General features: G+C 37.1%; 1 protein-coding gene across 2 annotated transcripts in view; it reads right to left on the bottom strand.

The window, feature by feature from the left end:
* LOC139132984 (uncharacterized) overlaps positions 1-14,628 on the bottom strand; it is a 65,171-nt gene that overhangs the window by 21,133 nt on the left and 29,410 nt on the right. For both annotated transcript variants that reach the window (XM_070699329.1, XM_070699328.1), the window contains exons 2-3: positions 1,215-1,333; positions 79-265 (exon numbers count right to left, since the gene is read on the bottom strand). In XM_070699329.1, coding sequence (XP_070555430.1) covers positions 79-265; positions 1,215-1,333 — 306 coding nt within the window. The remainder of the gene's footprint in view (positions 1-78; positions 266-1,214; positions 1,334-14,628) is intronic.

Genomic DNA, 14,628 nt, shown 5'->3' with positions numbered 1-14,628 from the left:
ATTGACATAGTTAGGTTACAATAAACTCGGGAAAGTCAACCTCTTAACAAAGGTGCAGAATATTGGATGAATTCTCACCTGTATATATCAAACACCCACTTGCATAGCCCCCTGTTTTCTGAGGCGCCATCACTCGTACCCAGTTTTCATTGTATGTGTAGACGACGCCCCCATATGGATTTCTGGTAGTGTCTCCTCGCTGAGCAGATCCAACTCCATTAAAAATAAACCCTTCGTTTGCACCATCAATCGCACGAAGGTGTACCTTTTTTAAAACAAGTAAATAAAGTAAATTGCACGTGAAGGTTTAAGCAAACTGCATCATCCTATAAAAGCCTATATGTTAAAACACGTAAGTCTATTTAATATTCTTTGTACCAGAATACTGATGGCGAAAAATTCAACAATTTAATTGATCAAGACGTAATAATAATACCATGCGTATTCATAATATAGCATTGTTCGAACACGCATGAGCTCACGGTCAGAGAAAAATTCCTTTTTCAGCGTTCCATACCTGACATTCAATATACTGTTACATAATAGAAATAAACCAGCGAGGCAACGATAACAATATACCATTCGGTTGTGACTCGTAAACTCGGTACATGCATCGGTTGTGAATCCGTGTCGTAAAGTAGTCAAAATCTTGTGGCATACCCCGTAGATCAAACTGCCGTGATATACCGATAACTGCCATGAGTAATCAACAGCACGACAGAATTATAACCTTTGACATCAAATTTGCTTAAAATTGAAAGTGGGATTTCAGTTCACACACTTTGGGTTTCAGTTTTTCCATCTTTACCCGAGGAACTGTCAACGGTGATACAGATATAGGACAATTGTAATATTATTCCGTCTTTATTCCTCCTAATAAGGAGGATTATCGTTGATCAAACTGCCTTAATATACCTATAGCTGCCATGATTAATCAACGACATTGTTGCCTTTCACATCAAATTCGCTCAAAATTGAAAGTGACATTTAAGATTATATACGTTGGGTCTTTGTCTTGCCATCCTTACCCGAGGAACTGTCAGCGGGACCGTGATACAAGTGTAGGACAAAATTAATATTATTCTGTCTTTAATCCTCCTAATTAGGAAGTGAAAGGAGGTGTATGAGACGCTACTACAATGAAAATGTAATGTGAAGAAGAAAGCTTTAATATCTGTATCTGAGAGAGTCAAAGAACATATGATGGACCTTACCTGCACAAAAATGGGCAATTCATTTAAGTTGTGCTCTATGGCAATGTATGACTGGCTTTCATCCTGTGATCTCATTCGAAACCAATCACTGGAGAATGACGGTGTAGGCAAGGACGCTCCTGAAACGGAGTTTATGAGAGAAACATGTTCTTGGTACAAAATTAGTAACATCTTACACATTTCGGTCGTACAGACAAACAAACTAAAGGTTTTAATTTCATTTAACAACCAAGCCTCTCCGGGTATATCAAATGATTCACCCCTATTGAATTTGTCTCTGTTTCGGCCTTCTTCTCCATCCACCAACGTTTGCACTATCGCTTCCTTACATCCAAAACACAGGGCTATTTTGTGTTTTAAGTGGAATGTTCAACTCGGTATTGAATGTGTAAACTGTTCCTTTTTGTGTATTTTTTCTTTCTGTTTGTGTAGCGACTTGCTCGCACTGGATATTGGTTGACTATTTCATGTCGGAGAGCAATTCTTTCCACAACGAGTATTTATTTACTGATGGTTATGGAAAGGGGCGAAAAAGATTTCTTCGTATCTTGATAAAATTACTTCCTCTATTTCTGCTTTCAATGTATAGTGTTTAATTGTTTTTGTTGTTGCTTAGGGTGCTTTTTGGGAGGGTGGTTGTTTTCTGTTTTGTTTTGTTTTTTTTTCGGGAGGAAGATTACCACGACGAAATGAAAGGGTTACTTTCCTAGTCCGACTTATTGCGCCAAAAATACTGATATAAAAATTTCACCACAATTTGAACCAGTCTGACTCAAATAAACTGTAAGATCATGCTTACTGAGTTTCCAAGTAATCCGAGAAGCAGTTTCGGAGAAGAAAATGTTTTGATCAAAGTGGGGAAAATTGCCAAAAAATAAAATTATGAAAATTTCACCACAATGCGATAATACTGAATAAAGACTGCATCTTGGACCATGCATACCAAGTCATCTGAAGGAACCTGCATATCAAGTTTCAACCAAATCTGGTTATGGTTGCAGAATTTAAGCAATGTGCATGATTTTGCCTTTTGTACCTCACTTGCTATTTTTGACGCAAACATGTTCAGTTGAAGAAATTCACATCTCAAGTCCTAGGAGCACCTATACACAGAATACTAGGATTGTAGGTGCTGCGGTATTGAAGTTTTTGATGTTGACGTACATACATACATACATACATACATACATACATACATACATACATACATACATACATACATACAGACAGACAGACAGACAGACAGACAGACAGACAGACAGACAGACAGACAGACAGACAGACACTATCGAATTACCTTATAATGCTGTCGTTGGTATATATATATATATATATATATATATATATATATATATATATATATATATATATATATATATATATATAAAGTGTGACCTATGAAAAGTTTATTACATGACATTTATCGATCGTAACGAACAGACGAATATTGGTTGCAGTATCGTGTGCAGGGCTCGAAATTAACTTTTTCCCCTGATCGTCCACTTGGGCTACCATTTTCTGAAGTTGGTAGCCAAGTGACAATGGCTGGTAGCCCATCCATATTTTAGTTTAGGGATGTTTTTCATTAACAAGAGAAGGAAAAAGTATTTTTTTAAGATTCTGCCCATGAAGTGAATTTGTTAGTCATTTGATGTGAATACGTGCACAACTTAATTACCCAAAGGAAACAGGGAAAATTGACGACAGTGACGCTAAAAAGTTTGGTGCCCTATCATTTTATTCACAACCCGTTTCCTTCTCAGAGTTGCATGCCCATATTTATAGTCGTCATGGCAATGACCACCACCTAAGCAGGGCTACAAACAGACCATAGGCTTTCTGTAGTAGGGAGGAGTTTGTGATTGATACATTTTGGTCAAAAATGCAATGAGAATACGTTTTCTTCAGTCATCATTTTCTGTGCCTGTCATCCAAGTACATCAGTTGAGATATCGTAACTTTGTTGCAAAGTTCCATCGCAAGGTCGTCTTTGGAATTTGCAAAAAAAGTCAAAGTCTGGCCTTACTGTGTCCAGCTGGGATTGACTGCATTTAGCTCGTCCAAAAGTGAAAGACCGGACAACGCACGCAAAGTACTGACTGGATTTCATGTCCAAGGCTTTGCTAGTCCATGTGCACTACTATTTCATGGACTTTGAGAGCTCCAGGGAAAGTTGGTAGTCTAAGGACGCGGGACTACAGCTAATTTCGAGCCCTGCTGTGGAAAGACCTGGTCCACCACTGTCAAACAGACTGCGCTTCTTACTGAAGTCAGTGCGCCAAAGTCTCAGAGCGTCTACATCTCTCTGTCTAAGCGAAGAAGTGCGAGTGCCAAGTGTAAAGTAACGAAGTGCCAAAAATGTGTACAACTTAAATCTTCCATAATATGCATATTGTCATGATTTTGCATGAATCTATGATTAACCAAAGACTAGTCGGCAAACTTGCAAAGAGGAGAAAAGTTGCTCCCCTCGAAGAACATTGTCAAACAGAATGAAAAGATCTGTTAGCGTAGAACGTGGATGTCTAGACTCGACGTCCGGTCATTGCTAATGGCAGAAGCAGTTGTTCCAAACAATATATCACCAAAATGAAGACAGATGGTTACGTCATAGATGTAGGGTTATACTTCAAGGTTCGGTAAATAAACAAGGAGATATCATTCTCACAATGCAGCTTCGTGTAAGGGTTAGTGTCGGTCAAAGTCATTGTCAGTCGTCAAAACTAAATTCAAAAGAAGATGTATGTATGTCCTTTACCTACACCAATGACGGGTGGCGTCGACGCCACATTCCCTGTTTAGGCGTAAAACAGTGATTCCATGGCTCGAGTGAATTGAATTTTTTTTGTACATAAACAGTTAGTTCTGCGCTTTTCCCTGTAACAACATCCCTTATGAGAAATCATCTCAAGGTTTAGAATATAAGGCCACTTGTGTCTAGTAAATTGAAGGCTAACAGAATGAAGTAATCGTCATTACCGCTGCTTTCAGAAATAGAAAGGTATATTCTTTCACAAAGTTAATAAACTACAGCATATACCTACCGGACATATCCTATACACTGTTCCTATACGTCATGACAAATGTACTTTGGAGCTATATAACTACTTTTCAATATGTTTTTCATACAGATTTAGTACATTTCTTGTAGTCTCGTCTCGTAGTTGATTATCTACATGTCTGTTTTGCCATTAAGTTTCAATATTGCTACAGTAAGGTTTATGATTTATACGATCACCTACCGTAGACATTCAGGTAAAACTGCCATAAAAACACCGACAACACAAGCATATCTAGTAATACCAGGTCACCTCGATTCTTCTTTTTACCGGACCTTCAAACGGCAGATTTTTCCGTTGTCCAGTTTTTCCACATCGATTTGATTAGTTATTTAAGCACCAACAACCCCCGTACATGCAGAGTTTCTTATTCCCTGAGAAAACACAGGGCTATGCCTTTAAATGAAACATTCACCTACTTGCTTAGATTTGAAAACGACAATCAACCAATCTGATCGTTTGCTTTGAACATTGCTGTATTTTCAAAGGTATTTGAATTATATATTCTAAGATAGAGTCTTTGAAAGACAAAAATTGTGAGTGCTTGATATTGAAAGGGACAAACGATTAATCATTTTGCAGTGTCTTTTTCAACTTCGCGCTGCAGAGCCAATTCAGCTTCTTTCAACAAAACATGTTTTCATACCACGGTAATGATGAGAGAAGGCAATCAAGCGGAGTTTGGAATTAAAGGATGAGCTCACTGTCGAAAATGAATTTCCCAGGAGAGAAATTTACACAAGTCAAGCCTAACAAAATATATTCGACATGTAAGAGCACCGCGTCAGTTAGACGAGGCTCCAATATGTACGATTTATACAGATGCATCACAGAGTTAAACATATTTTTTCCGTTACGCAATACCAACAATGTACATTTTAAGAACAAGGGTAATGACGACAGTTAATGGAGGAAATCTTGCGCGTGCACACACATGCATTGCTCAGTAATTACTTCCCGAAATATGTTAGTTGTACCAGCCGGGGAGGTTTCATATCCATTACTGAACACCCTCGCACTTTATGTTTATGAGCTCTACATGATAAAAGTTTTGCTGTGGTCAGTGTCCTTGTGCCTTGGATTTCGCCGTGCGTTGGTCTATCACCATCAGGGAGCCTTCAGATATTATGAGGGGATCGGTCGGATAAATTATGCGAGGGTCACATTTTACAAACTTGTCCTGGGGGAAGGGTGATATTTTATAATCTTAGCCCTGGGTAGGGTTACATTTTACATTGCTAAGTTTATGATGAATGAAAAATATGAACGAATTGTGTGACAGACTGGACAGAATTTACAGGGGGAAAGGCTGGTGTTTTTTGGGAATGCATGATTTTTCGTGCAAGTGGCTTTGAAGGGTCATGATATTTCACATGTGCCTTTTCGGGAGAGTCAGCTTTTTTTGCGCAACTCTTTGAACCCGAGATATGGCCCATGTAGTGATTTGTCCAAAATAATCAAATCATAATACATTCTTGTCGATTGGGCAAACTGTTAATATAATTCCCCCTCAAAGCAAGCATACTTTTATACATGTTTTGTAATTGATGTTAATATGCTGTCCTTGAAGTTGGAAGTAGAAAGACTTAGTTGCAATGTCACATCGGCCATTTTCAGCCCTCCCTCATCTAGATCGCCAATAAAGACTGAATTCTTAGTGTGTGTTTTTTTGTTTCGCCATAGGTATTTAAATAAAAATGAGTTGGCTTGCTTAACAAAGTTCCCAGGTACAGATACAGCTTTCATTGTGTAAACTAATTTAGAGATACCAAAACTCTTACAAAGAACAACCCGTCCTCCAATTGTCAAGTCTCTGGAATTCCATTTGTCTAATTTGTCTTTTAAGGTTTTTAAGTTGTTCCAGCCTTTGAGTTTTCATTTTGTATTTTATCATGCGTGTCCAAGGTATATTCGAAAAAGTCTAATAGGTTTTATTGTTTGACATAGTGGTGGAGGGTCACCAGAGTATTTCCATAAACGTTGTAAACATTCCGTTAATAACAATTCTGTTTTTGTGTTATTTATTTCTAATCCTGAACATTTAGTTAATTTTTCTAATACCTTGAGGCTTGCCTTGACATCTGCAGCACTATCTAGAAATAAAGTAGTGTCATCTGCAAAGCCAGAGACTTTTTTCATAATTTGGTGGGAGGGTAATTCCTTTGAAATCATCTGTTTACTAATTGTAATAGCTAATAATTCTATTGACAAGACGAAAAGGACAGTTGACAAGGGGCAACCGTATCGAATACCTCTTTCTAGTTCAAACCATCCTGTTGAGAAACCATAATTGACAACGCAACTTTCGACTTTGTTGTAAAATACTTTGACCCAATCATGAAACATATTTCCAAATCCAAATAAACTCAAGGCTTTATGCATAAGTGTTTATTACCAAAAGGCAAAATTCAGCAACCGTTATTTCAGCTATGATAGTGTGCACTTAATCAGAAGCATACATGGCTGTTTCATTTGTATGCATTCCTGCGACTGCTGCATGCCGCAGCTAAGTGTAGCTGACAGAATTGTGCATATCGGCGTTCATTAATGCGTTGAAGAATGGCACATCACAATTTTGTGTTATAAAATGTGAAAGAGGCTCCCCAATGTATTATCCAAAAGCACGGTCAAAAGTTTGTGTTGCGTTCGTGTTTGTTTCGTTTCGGATATGTGCAGGGAAGTTTAGATTAATGTCTACGATAATGTTTTGTTTGTGCGGGGAAAGTTTATGGCGAGATGCAGTGTAAAAACTCCCTGATGACAATTAAGAACGTTCATTTACCTAACAATAAAGTAATGATGGGCTCGCACAAATATAAAGTACCTCAGTCGCTTGTTTTCCGAAACACGCTGGCCGGCCGTGCTGAAGTAAACACCGGCCGGGCGGCCAGCGTGTATCACAGTGTTTACTGCTGCACGGCCGGCCAGTGTGTATCGGAAAACAAGCGACTGAGTAACGTACCAAGTAATTCGCCACACATAACATAACACACAAGAAGCAGACAATGTGCGATAGATTAAATACGGAGAGAGTTGATATGGAGTTGTTAATGTTTTTATCGCGGCATTTGCTTGCCACAAAATTTTATCTATTCACGAGTATCATTCATCGTTGTATCATTTTTAGCTCACGTGTGTAAACACGTGGGCTATTGTCATAGCGATGTCTGTCTGTCTGTCCGTGTGTGTGTGTTAGTGTGTGTGTGTGTGTGTGTGTGTCTGTGTGTCTGTGTGTCTGTCTGTTTACACGATAACTCAAAAACACCTGAACGGATTCAAGTCAGATTTCGTAGACAGGTACCATATGCTACTTGCAAGAACTGATTAGATTTTGGTTAGTGTGGCTTGCATATTAATGAAGTTATGCAACATCGTTTTTTTCCGTACAATGGTTTCCCTATGGAGACGGTAATGACAGTGTAGACATATATCAAAAAATACTGCACAAAATTTCATGAAACTTTTCACAGATGACAATCTCAGAACATTATAATGATACTGTGAGTGTCATGTCAATTATCTTCTCATTTGCATATTTAATGAACTTTTGTTATTAGTGAGATAACTCTGAAATTCCTGCACCAAACTTGATGATACTTGCAACAAATATTGATCTGATATATATTTAATTATACTTAGAAGCATCGGGCAGTGTCAAGTTAATAAATAGCTCATTTGCATATTTTATGAAGTTTTGTAATTAGTCATATAACTACGATATAACTTCACCAAATGTGATGAAATCTGCTGCAGATACTGATTTGACTGATATCTAACTGTAGAGTAAAGCATTTAGTAGTGTAAAATTAATTAAGGGTTCATTTGCATATATAATGAACTTTGTAATTAGGTATATAACTCTGAAATTACGGCACCAAATTTTGTGAAACGTGCTACAGATATTGATTTGATAAACATTGAATTGTACTATGAATCATTGAAAGGTGTCAAGTTAACAAATAGGTCATTTGCATATTTTATGTAGTTTTGTAATAAGTGATATAACTCCAAAATAACTGCACCAAATGTGATGAAATCTGGTGCAGATACTGATCCGACAGATATCTAATGGTGGTTTAGAGCATTTAGTTGTGTGAAGTTAATTAAGAGTTCATTTGCATATTTAATGAACTTTGTAATTAGTGATATTACTCTGAAATTACGGCATCAAATTTTGTGAAACGTGCTACAGAAATCGATTTGATAAATATTTTATTGTGCTATGAATCATTGAACAGTGTCAAGTTAATTTAGGATTTATTTGCATAAGTAATGAACTTTGTAATTAGTGACATTACTCTAAAATTACAACATTGAATTTAATAAAACGTGCTACAAATGTTGATCTGATGGATATCTAATTGTCCCATGAAGCATTGAGCAGTGTCAAGTTAATTAGCAGCTCATTTGCATATTAAAGTTTTATAGTTAGTGATTAAACTCTGAGAGTACTGTGCGAAGTTGAAAAAACCTGCTACATATAGTGATAACCTACATATTATTGTTTTGTGAAGCGTACTACTATTAATGAACCTGTTGTAAAACACGTGAGCATATTCAGTATCTGGTTCCCTTTGTCGGCACGCGTAGAATATATTCAGTGACGCATACCGCGCATCCCATTAAACATGTCAATGATGACAATGTGTTAACAACTTAGCCATTGTCAAGTGTGACCATCTTTTGTTATGTTATCTGGGTGTACATGACAAACTTTCTCTCAGGGAGGTTCGTTGTGTTGATCAACTCGTTCCGATCTTTGGCTGTAATCCGGCATAGTAGTATTTTACCGCAGTTTGGGTGATTATGCGAGATATGAACCTTAACGTTTGTGCCGGCTTGGTTTGGCATGATACACAAGGACGAGTTCTATATGCATCACACAACAAATATTTAAATGACCTGTACATGATCGTTGGCAAAAAATAATCTGTAATTACTTCTTCGCTCATAAAAGTGGAACGTAAATCTTCTTTTTCCATACAAATTATATAGTTTTGAACTCAACACGATTTGATCTAATTTGGGAGAATTTGATATTGACAAGTAGTAATATTGGTATAATCTGCATTTTAGCTCATCTACGATTCTCCTTTTTTGCAATTCACTTGTTTTTATGGGTTATTTGTAGTATTGCAGCTTTCAGCTAAGGAGCACCTTAACACTTTTGATAAATTTGAACAATTAAAAGCCCATATTCTCCCATTATGTTATAATTTTTTTCGTTCATACTCTGCGGCAAAAAACATCGATTTCCTGAAAAGTTTTTCACCAAATCGGCTCATCGCAATTGTATAATGTATAATTTTTACAAGTTATTTGCATCATTCTACATATATGACGTAGAATTTACACCGTTGAACTGTACTCAGCCTCCGCTTTAAAGATCGGGTTGTTGGCATATCTTGAGTTTGTTTATACCTGTGATTTACTGAGTGTGTGAAGGACGCACATAGTAGCTGACGACTTACGCAGTTGAAGATAGGTAAATACGTCAAGATCGAACGCTCTTGCACAGTTTATTTTTATGGCATGCATGATCATATGCCCTGGATTCTACTTTTAAGATGGGGCATAGACGTTTCTCGGAATATTATTTTAGTGTTTGCCAGCCTCTCTCCCTTTTTTGTTGCTTTTGCTTTGAGTGAAATAGGCTTTTTGATTCTATCATGGGCATCATACATCAGATTGTAATTTGAGTGTTCATAAACGTCTTGTTCGTATATTGTTCTTGATGGTCGTTGCTATTCCGGTCAATAGAGAGGTTAAGTTTGCATACGTGAACGGAAGGTAAAATTAGCATCAATGACGCTTTGCTCACATTTGGTCAGATAGGCAGGCAGAGGTAATAAACGTACGATATTTAATAGCTTCTATAGCTCTTAGCTTATAATATTTATAATGTTATGTGCATTTGAACGCATTTTGATGCATAGTCCATACCGAGGCGAAGTATGTAAAGGTATACAACCTTTGCGATGGACACAAACAGATACAACACAATGCAGCCTGGTACATAAATATTAGTGATGCAATCTACCATACCAAAGTAAAGGTGTCTTCTTGCAATATTGAATTGAATTGAATTGAATTGGCAATTAAAATAAAATATATAAAATGTACATTTCACATTACTGCCGAGGATAACACAAGAAAGCAATTGATGCTTATTTCCATTGTGGTCCTCGATGTTAAAAAAAAACAAAATGACGGATTTGATTTTGACAAGACGGCAATTGTTCTGCTTGATCTATTGGAATACATGGGGAAAATGTCGTGACAATCATGTTTTAAAAAGTGTAGATAGATATATATCATTCATTAAAATCAGAGAAACATTCTTGACATTAAGTGGTCTTTTACTCTTTTTTTGAATACACTGATTGACTCACATTGTCTTAGTGACAAAGGTAAACTATTCCAAATTACGGAACCTGTATAATTAAAGGAATTAATGCCACAACCTTTTACCCTTGGAATCTTGAAAGATATAACACTATTTCTTGTATTGTAACAGATTATGTGTCTTTGTACTTGATTTCTCATGTAATCGGCAGCATGGTCATTGAAGATATTATGCATATGATTAAGTTTAAGTTGGTTTACTCTCTGTTCAACAGGCAACATACCTACTTGACGGAATTCGCCCGGCCCAATGTGAGCTCTAGGCGGGACATTCAATAGAAATCTGATAACTTTATTTTGAGCCACTTGTAGCCGTGATTTAGATCGTTTTGTAAGCCCAGCGTACCATGCAGAACAAGCATAATCGAAGTGACATTGAATCAGCGCCGAGACAAGGAGCTTCTTTATATCAAGTTTAAAATCTCTTGCATTTTTGTAAAGAAATTTCACTTTTTTAGAACATTTACTGACAATTTCATTTACGATGGAATCACCCGACAGCGACTGATCTAATTTTACTCCTAAATATGCAACTTGCCGCTTTGACTCAATGTCAGTTCCACAACACTTGACCTGTAGTTCGTTTGAATTTTTATTGTATTACAAGGAATTGATTTACACAATATTTTGTAATTCATCAAACTGTTACAGTAATATTTAAGAAAACAACTTATCACTGGGGTCTTTGGTTGTGTTTCTTACAAATCACCACCAACATGTTTAATTCTGACTCGCAGTTATTGAGATTTTCACCAAGTTTACACTTTTGCTTCTCATTATCATACTTTTGGTAAATGACAACTTCATCAGAACAAAATCCCATTTACAGTTGAGCATACGTGTACAAACCAAATACAAAGATGAAATGTGCAGGGGCTGTCAAGCTTTTGCAATTGGACCAGAGAATTCAAGAATGAGAAATTTGGCATTTTTGGTGGACAAAAACAGCTAATAATTTCCCAAGAATACAATATTGCAGATTTTGACAACATTTAAACAAAACTGATATAGCTCACCCCAAAGAAACTCAATGTCAAATTTCGAAGCAATCGGACCTGCAACTTCAGGGATTATTTGATAAACCAGATATGAACTGAATATGCTCACGTGCATAACTGTGCTCCACACAAGAATTCGTGTACAAGTTATCCTTGTATTTCTCTAGGATGGATGGATTATTAGATAAAACACCAAGAATAAATAAATATATCTCAGTATGTTGTGTATATATATCTTGTGGCAGTCACTCTAAAATTAAACCAAGTACTCAATTCTTCCAATTTTTAAATATTTATTTGATTCTTATGATGGTGTGATTGTTATAATAGTGAAAAGTGAGCCTTCTAACGGCCAAATGTCTGAGCGTTCTGTGAGCCTTCCAACGGCCAAATGTGCAAATATGAGCCTTCTAGCGGACAAATATGAGCCTTCCAACGGCCAAATGTGAGCCTTCCAACGGCTAAATATGCAAATATGAGCCTTCCAGCGGCCAAATGTGCAAATATGAGCCTTCTAGCGGCCAAATATGAGCCTTCCAACGGCCAAATGTGAGCCTTCCAACGGCTAAATATGCAAATATGAGCCTTCCAGCGGCCAAATGTGCAAATATGAGCCTTCTAGCGGCCAAATACAAGCCTTATTACAGCAAAATCAACCTCTTGAACAGTAGTGGTGCAGGACTTCGGCTTGTAGACGTAATCTGTATAAGAAATAAAATCAATATATGATTTGAGTGGCAGCATAGGCTAAGGGACGGACCATTAGACTTTGGGAAGGGGGGGTGGTCAGAACCGGAAAAAAAATGTTCAGAGCAGAAAATTTGAAAAAAAAAAAATTTCAGACTTCTCTCCAAAATAAAAAAAAAAATATTCAGAATGTAACCGATAATAAAAAATTCTGCAAAATTCAGAAAAAAAAAATTTGCAAGTCTATTTTCATTTGAAAAAAATTAAATTTAAAATTATCAGACGTAAAAAAAAAAGTTTTCAGAATCCAGTCGTGACCAACCCCCTCCCAAAGTCTAATGGTCCGTCCCTAAATTTAAAGTTCAAAAAATACCCAGTAGAAAGTTCATGCCAACAAAATGTCACCCTATCAAAAATACTGCCAAAGTACTGCTCCCATTTGATCAGGACTTTTCAAATAACTGCAACAAATTTGAGTCATGTATGTAGCCCATCATGAACTGTATAATATATCAGTCTATCGAATTCTAAAATTCTTTGACAAAAAATAGGAAGACATATACCGTAAAATATGCAAATAAACGGACCTACCCTGGGCATTTTCCAGGTAAACGTTTATGATTTATCTCCTCAATTTCAATATTTTGAAAAATAACCCTTATATACAACAACTACACTTCCCCCTCTATACAATGTTTGGTTCCTTGAAAAAGTGAAAGTGTGTACTGTGTCTTGAATGACCATAGTCGGCCATATTTCTATTGGAGATGCGTATTTTTTATTGAACGAATTTGATTTTTTTTCCATATTTACGACTCCTCAAGCACATCGTTCTCGAGATTCAAAATTTTTGATCACTACCATAATGAACAAATTTATCTTTATCTCGATGAAATCATGTCTATTTTCACAAATTCAAAGTCTAACCTTTTGACGCAATAAATTTCTGACGTCGCACGGATACGCATACTAGTACACCTTGGCCACGTCGGCCATCTTGTTTTTCCACTAACACGTGTCCTCACCACTTGTTCATATTTACGACTCATCAAGGACACCGTTCTCGAGATTCAAAATTGTTGATCGCTTCCATAATGAACAAATTTACCTTTAGCTAGATGAAATCTTGTCTATTTTCACAAATACAAAGTCTAATCTTTTGACGTAAAATCTTCCGACGTCGTAAGGATACGATACCGTACACCTTAGCCACATCGGACACCTTGTTTTTCCACTAACACTAACAGTAACACGTATCATCGCGACTTGTTACCATACAAAAGAGTGAAACACTTACCTGACATTTTCCTGTGACGGTCCTCTAGATGCACTAAGGTTTATGAAGCAGCTTAGTGTCGTTACCTTGCTTCGGATTGCCAGCAATAGCCGGCCTTCGACGATATTTCTGACGATGAGTACTACGGCTTTACTATAGCCAGAGTGTAACGTGGGGATACCGGCAACACTGTACCTGGACATCTCGACCCCTAACCAACTCGACCCAAGTCAACTCGACCCCTAACCCTGGACAACTCGACTCCTGAGTTGTCTTGGGTTAAAACTTGGGGGTCGAGTTGTCCAGGATTGGGGGTCGAGTTGTCCAGGGTTAGGTTGGTAGCGGGTCGAGTTGACTGGGGTCGAGTTGGTTAGGGGTCGAGATGTCCAGAAACCATGGTCATCATGCTTCCCATAGACTACCATGTATCAGAAAAATTAAAACTGTGATAACTTCATTAATATGCAAGCCACGCCCACCAAAACCTTTTCAGTTCTAGCCATTTAAATTTTGAAGATGTCTACCAAATTTCACTGAAATACGTTCAGCCGTTTTTGAGATAATGGGGATACAGACACACGGACACACACACACAGACAGACATGGCTAAACCATATGCTCACGTGTGTTAACACGTGGGCAAAAAAGTAAAATGAACCAGAAATCCAAATTTACAAAATTCACCACAAATTGAAGACAAACTCAATGAATTTAGCCCTTGACATCTGCATACCAAGTTTTAAACTAATCGGACAAGCGAGTTCAAATAAGATTTTAAGATAACATAAATTTTTTGACCAAAAATAAAAAAACTTGCGCCAAAAATACTGATATAATAATTTCACCACAATTTGAACCAGTCTGACTCAAATCAACTGTAAGATCATGCATACTAAGACAGACAGACATACATACAGACAGACAGACAGACATACATACATACATACATACAGACAAACAGACAGAGACACTACCGAACTACCATTATA

The sequence above is a fragment of the Ptychodera flava genome, chromosome 5 (assembly GCF_041260155.1).
Source record: "Ptychodera flava strain L36383 chromosome 5, AS_Pfla_20210202, whole genome shotgun sequence".
Lineage (NCBI taxonomy): Eukaryota > Metazoa > Hemichordata > Enteropneusta > Ptychoderidae > Ptychodera > Ptychodera flava.
The sequence above is the reverse complement of the archived record's forward strand: the minus strand, read 5'-3'. Positions and strand labels throughout refer to the sequence as shown.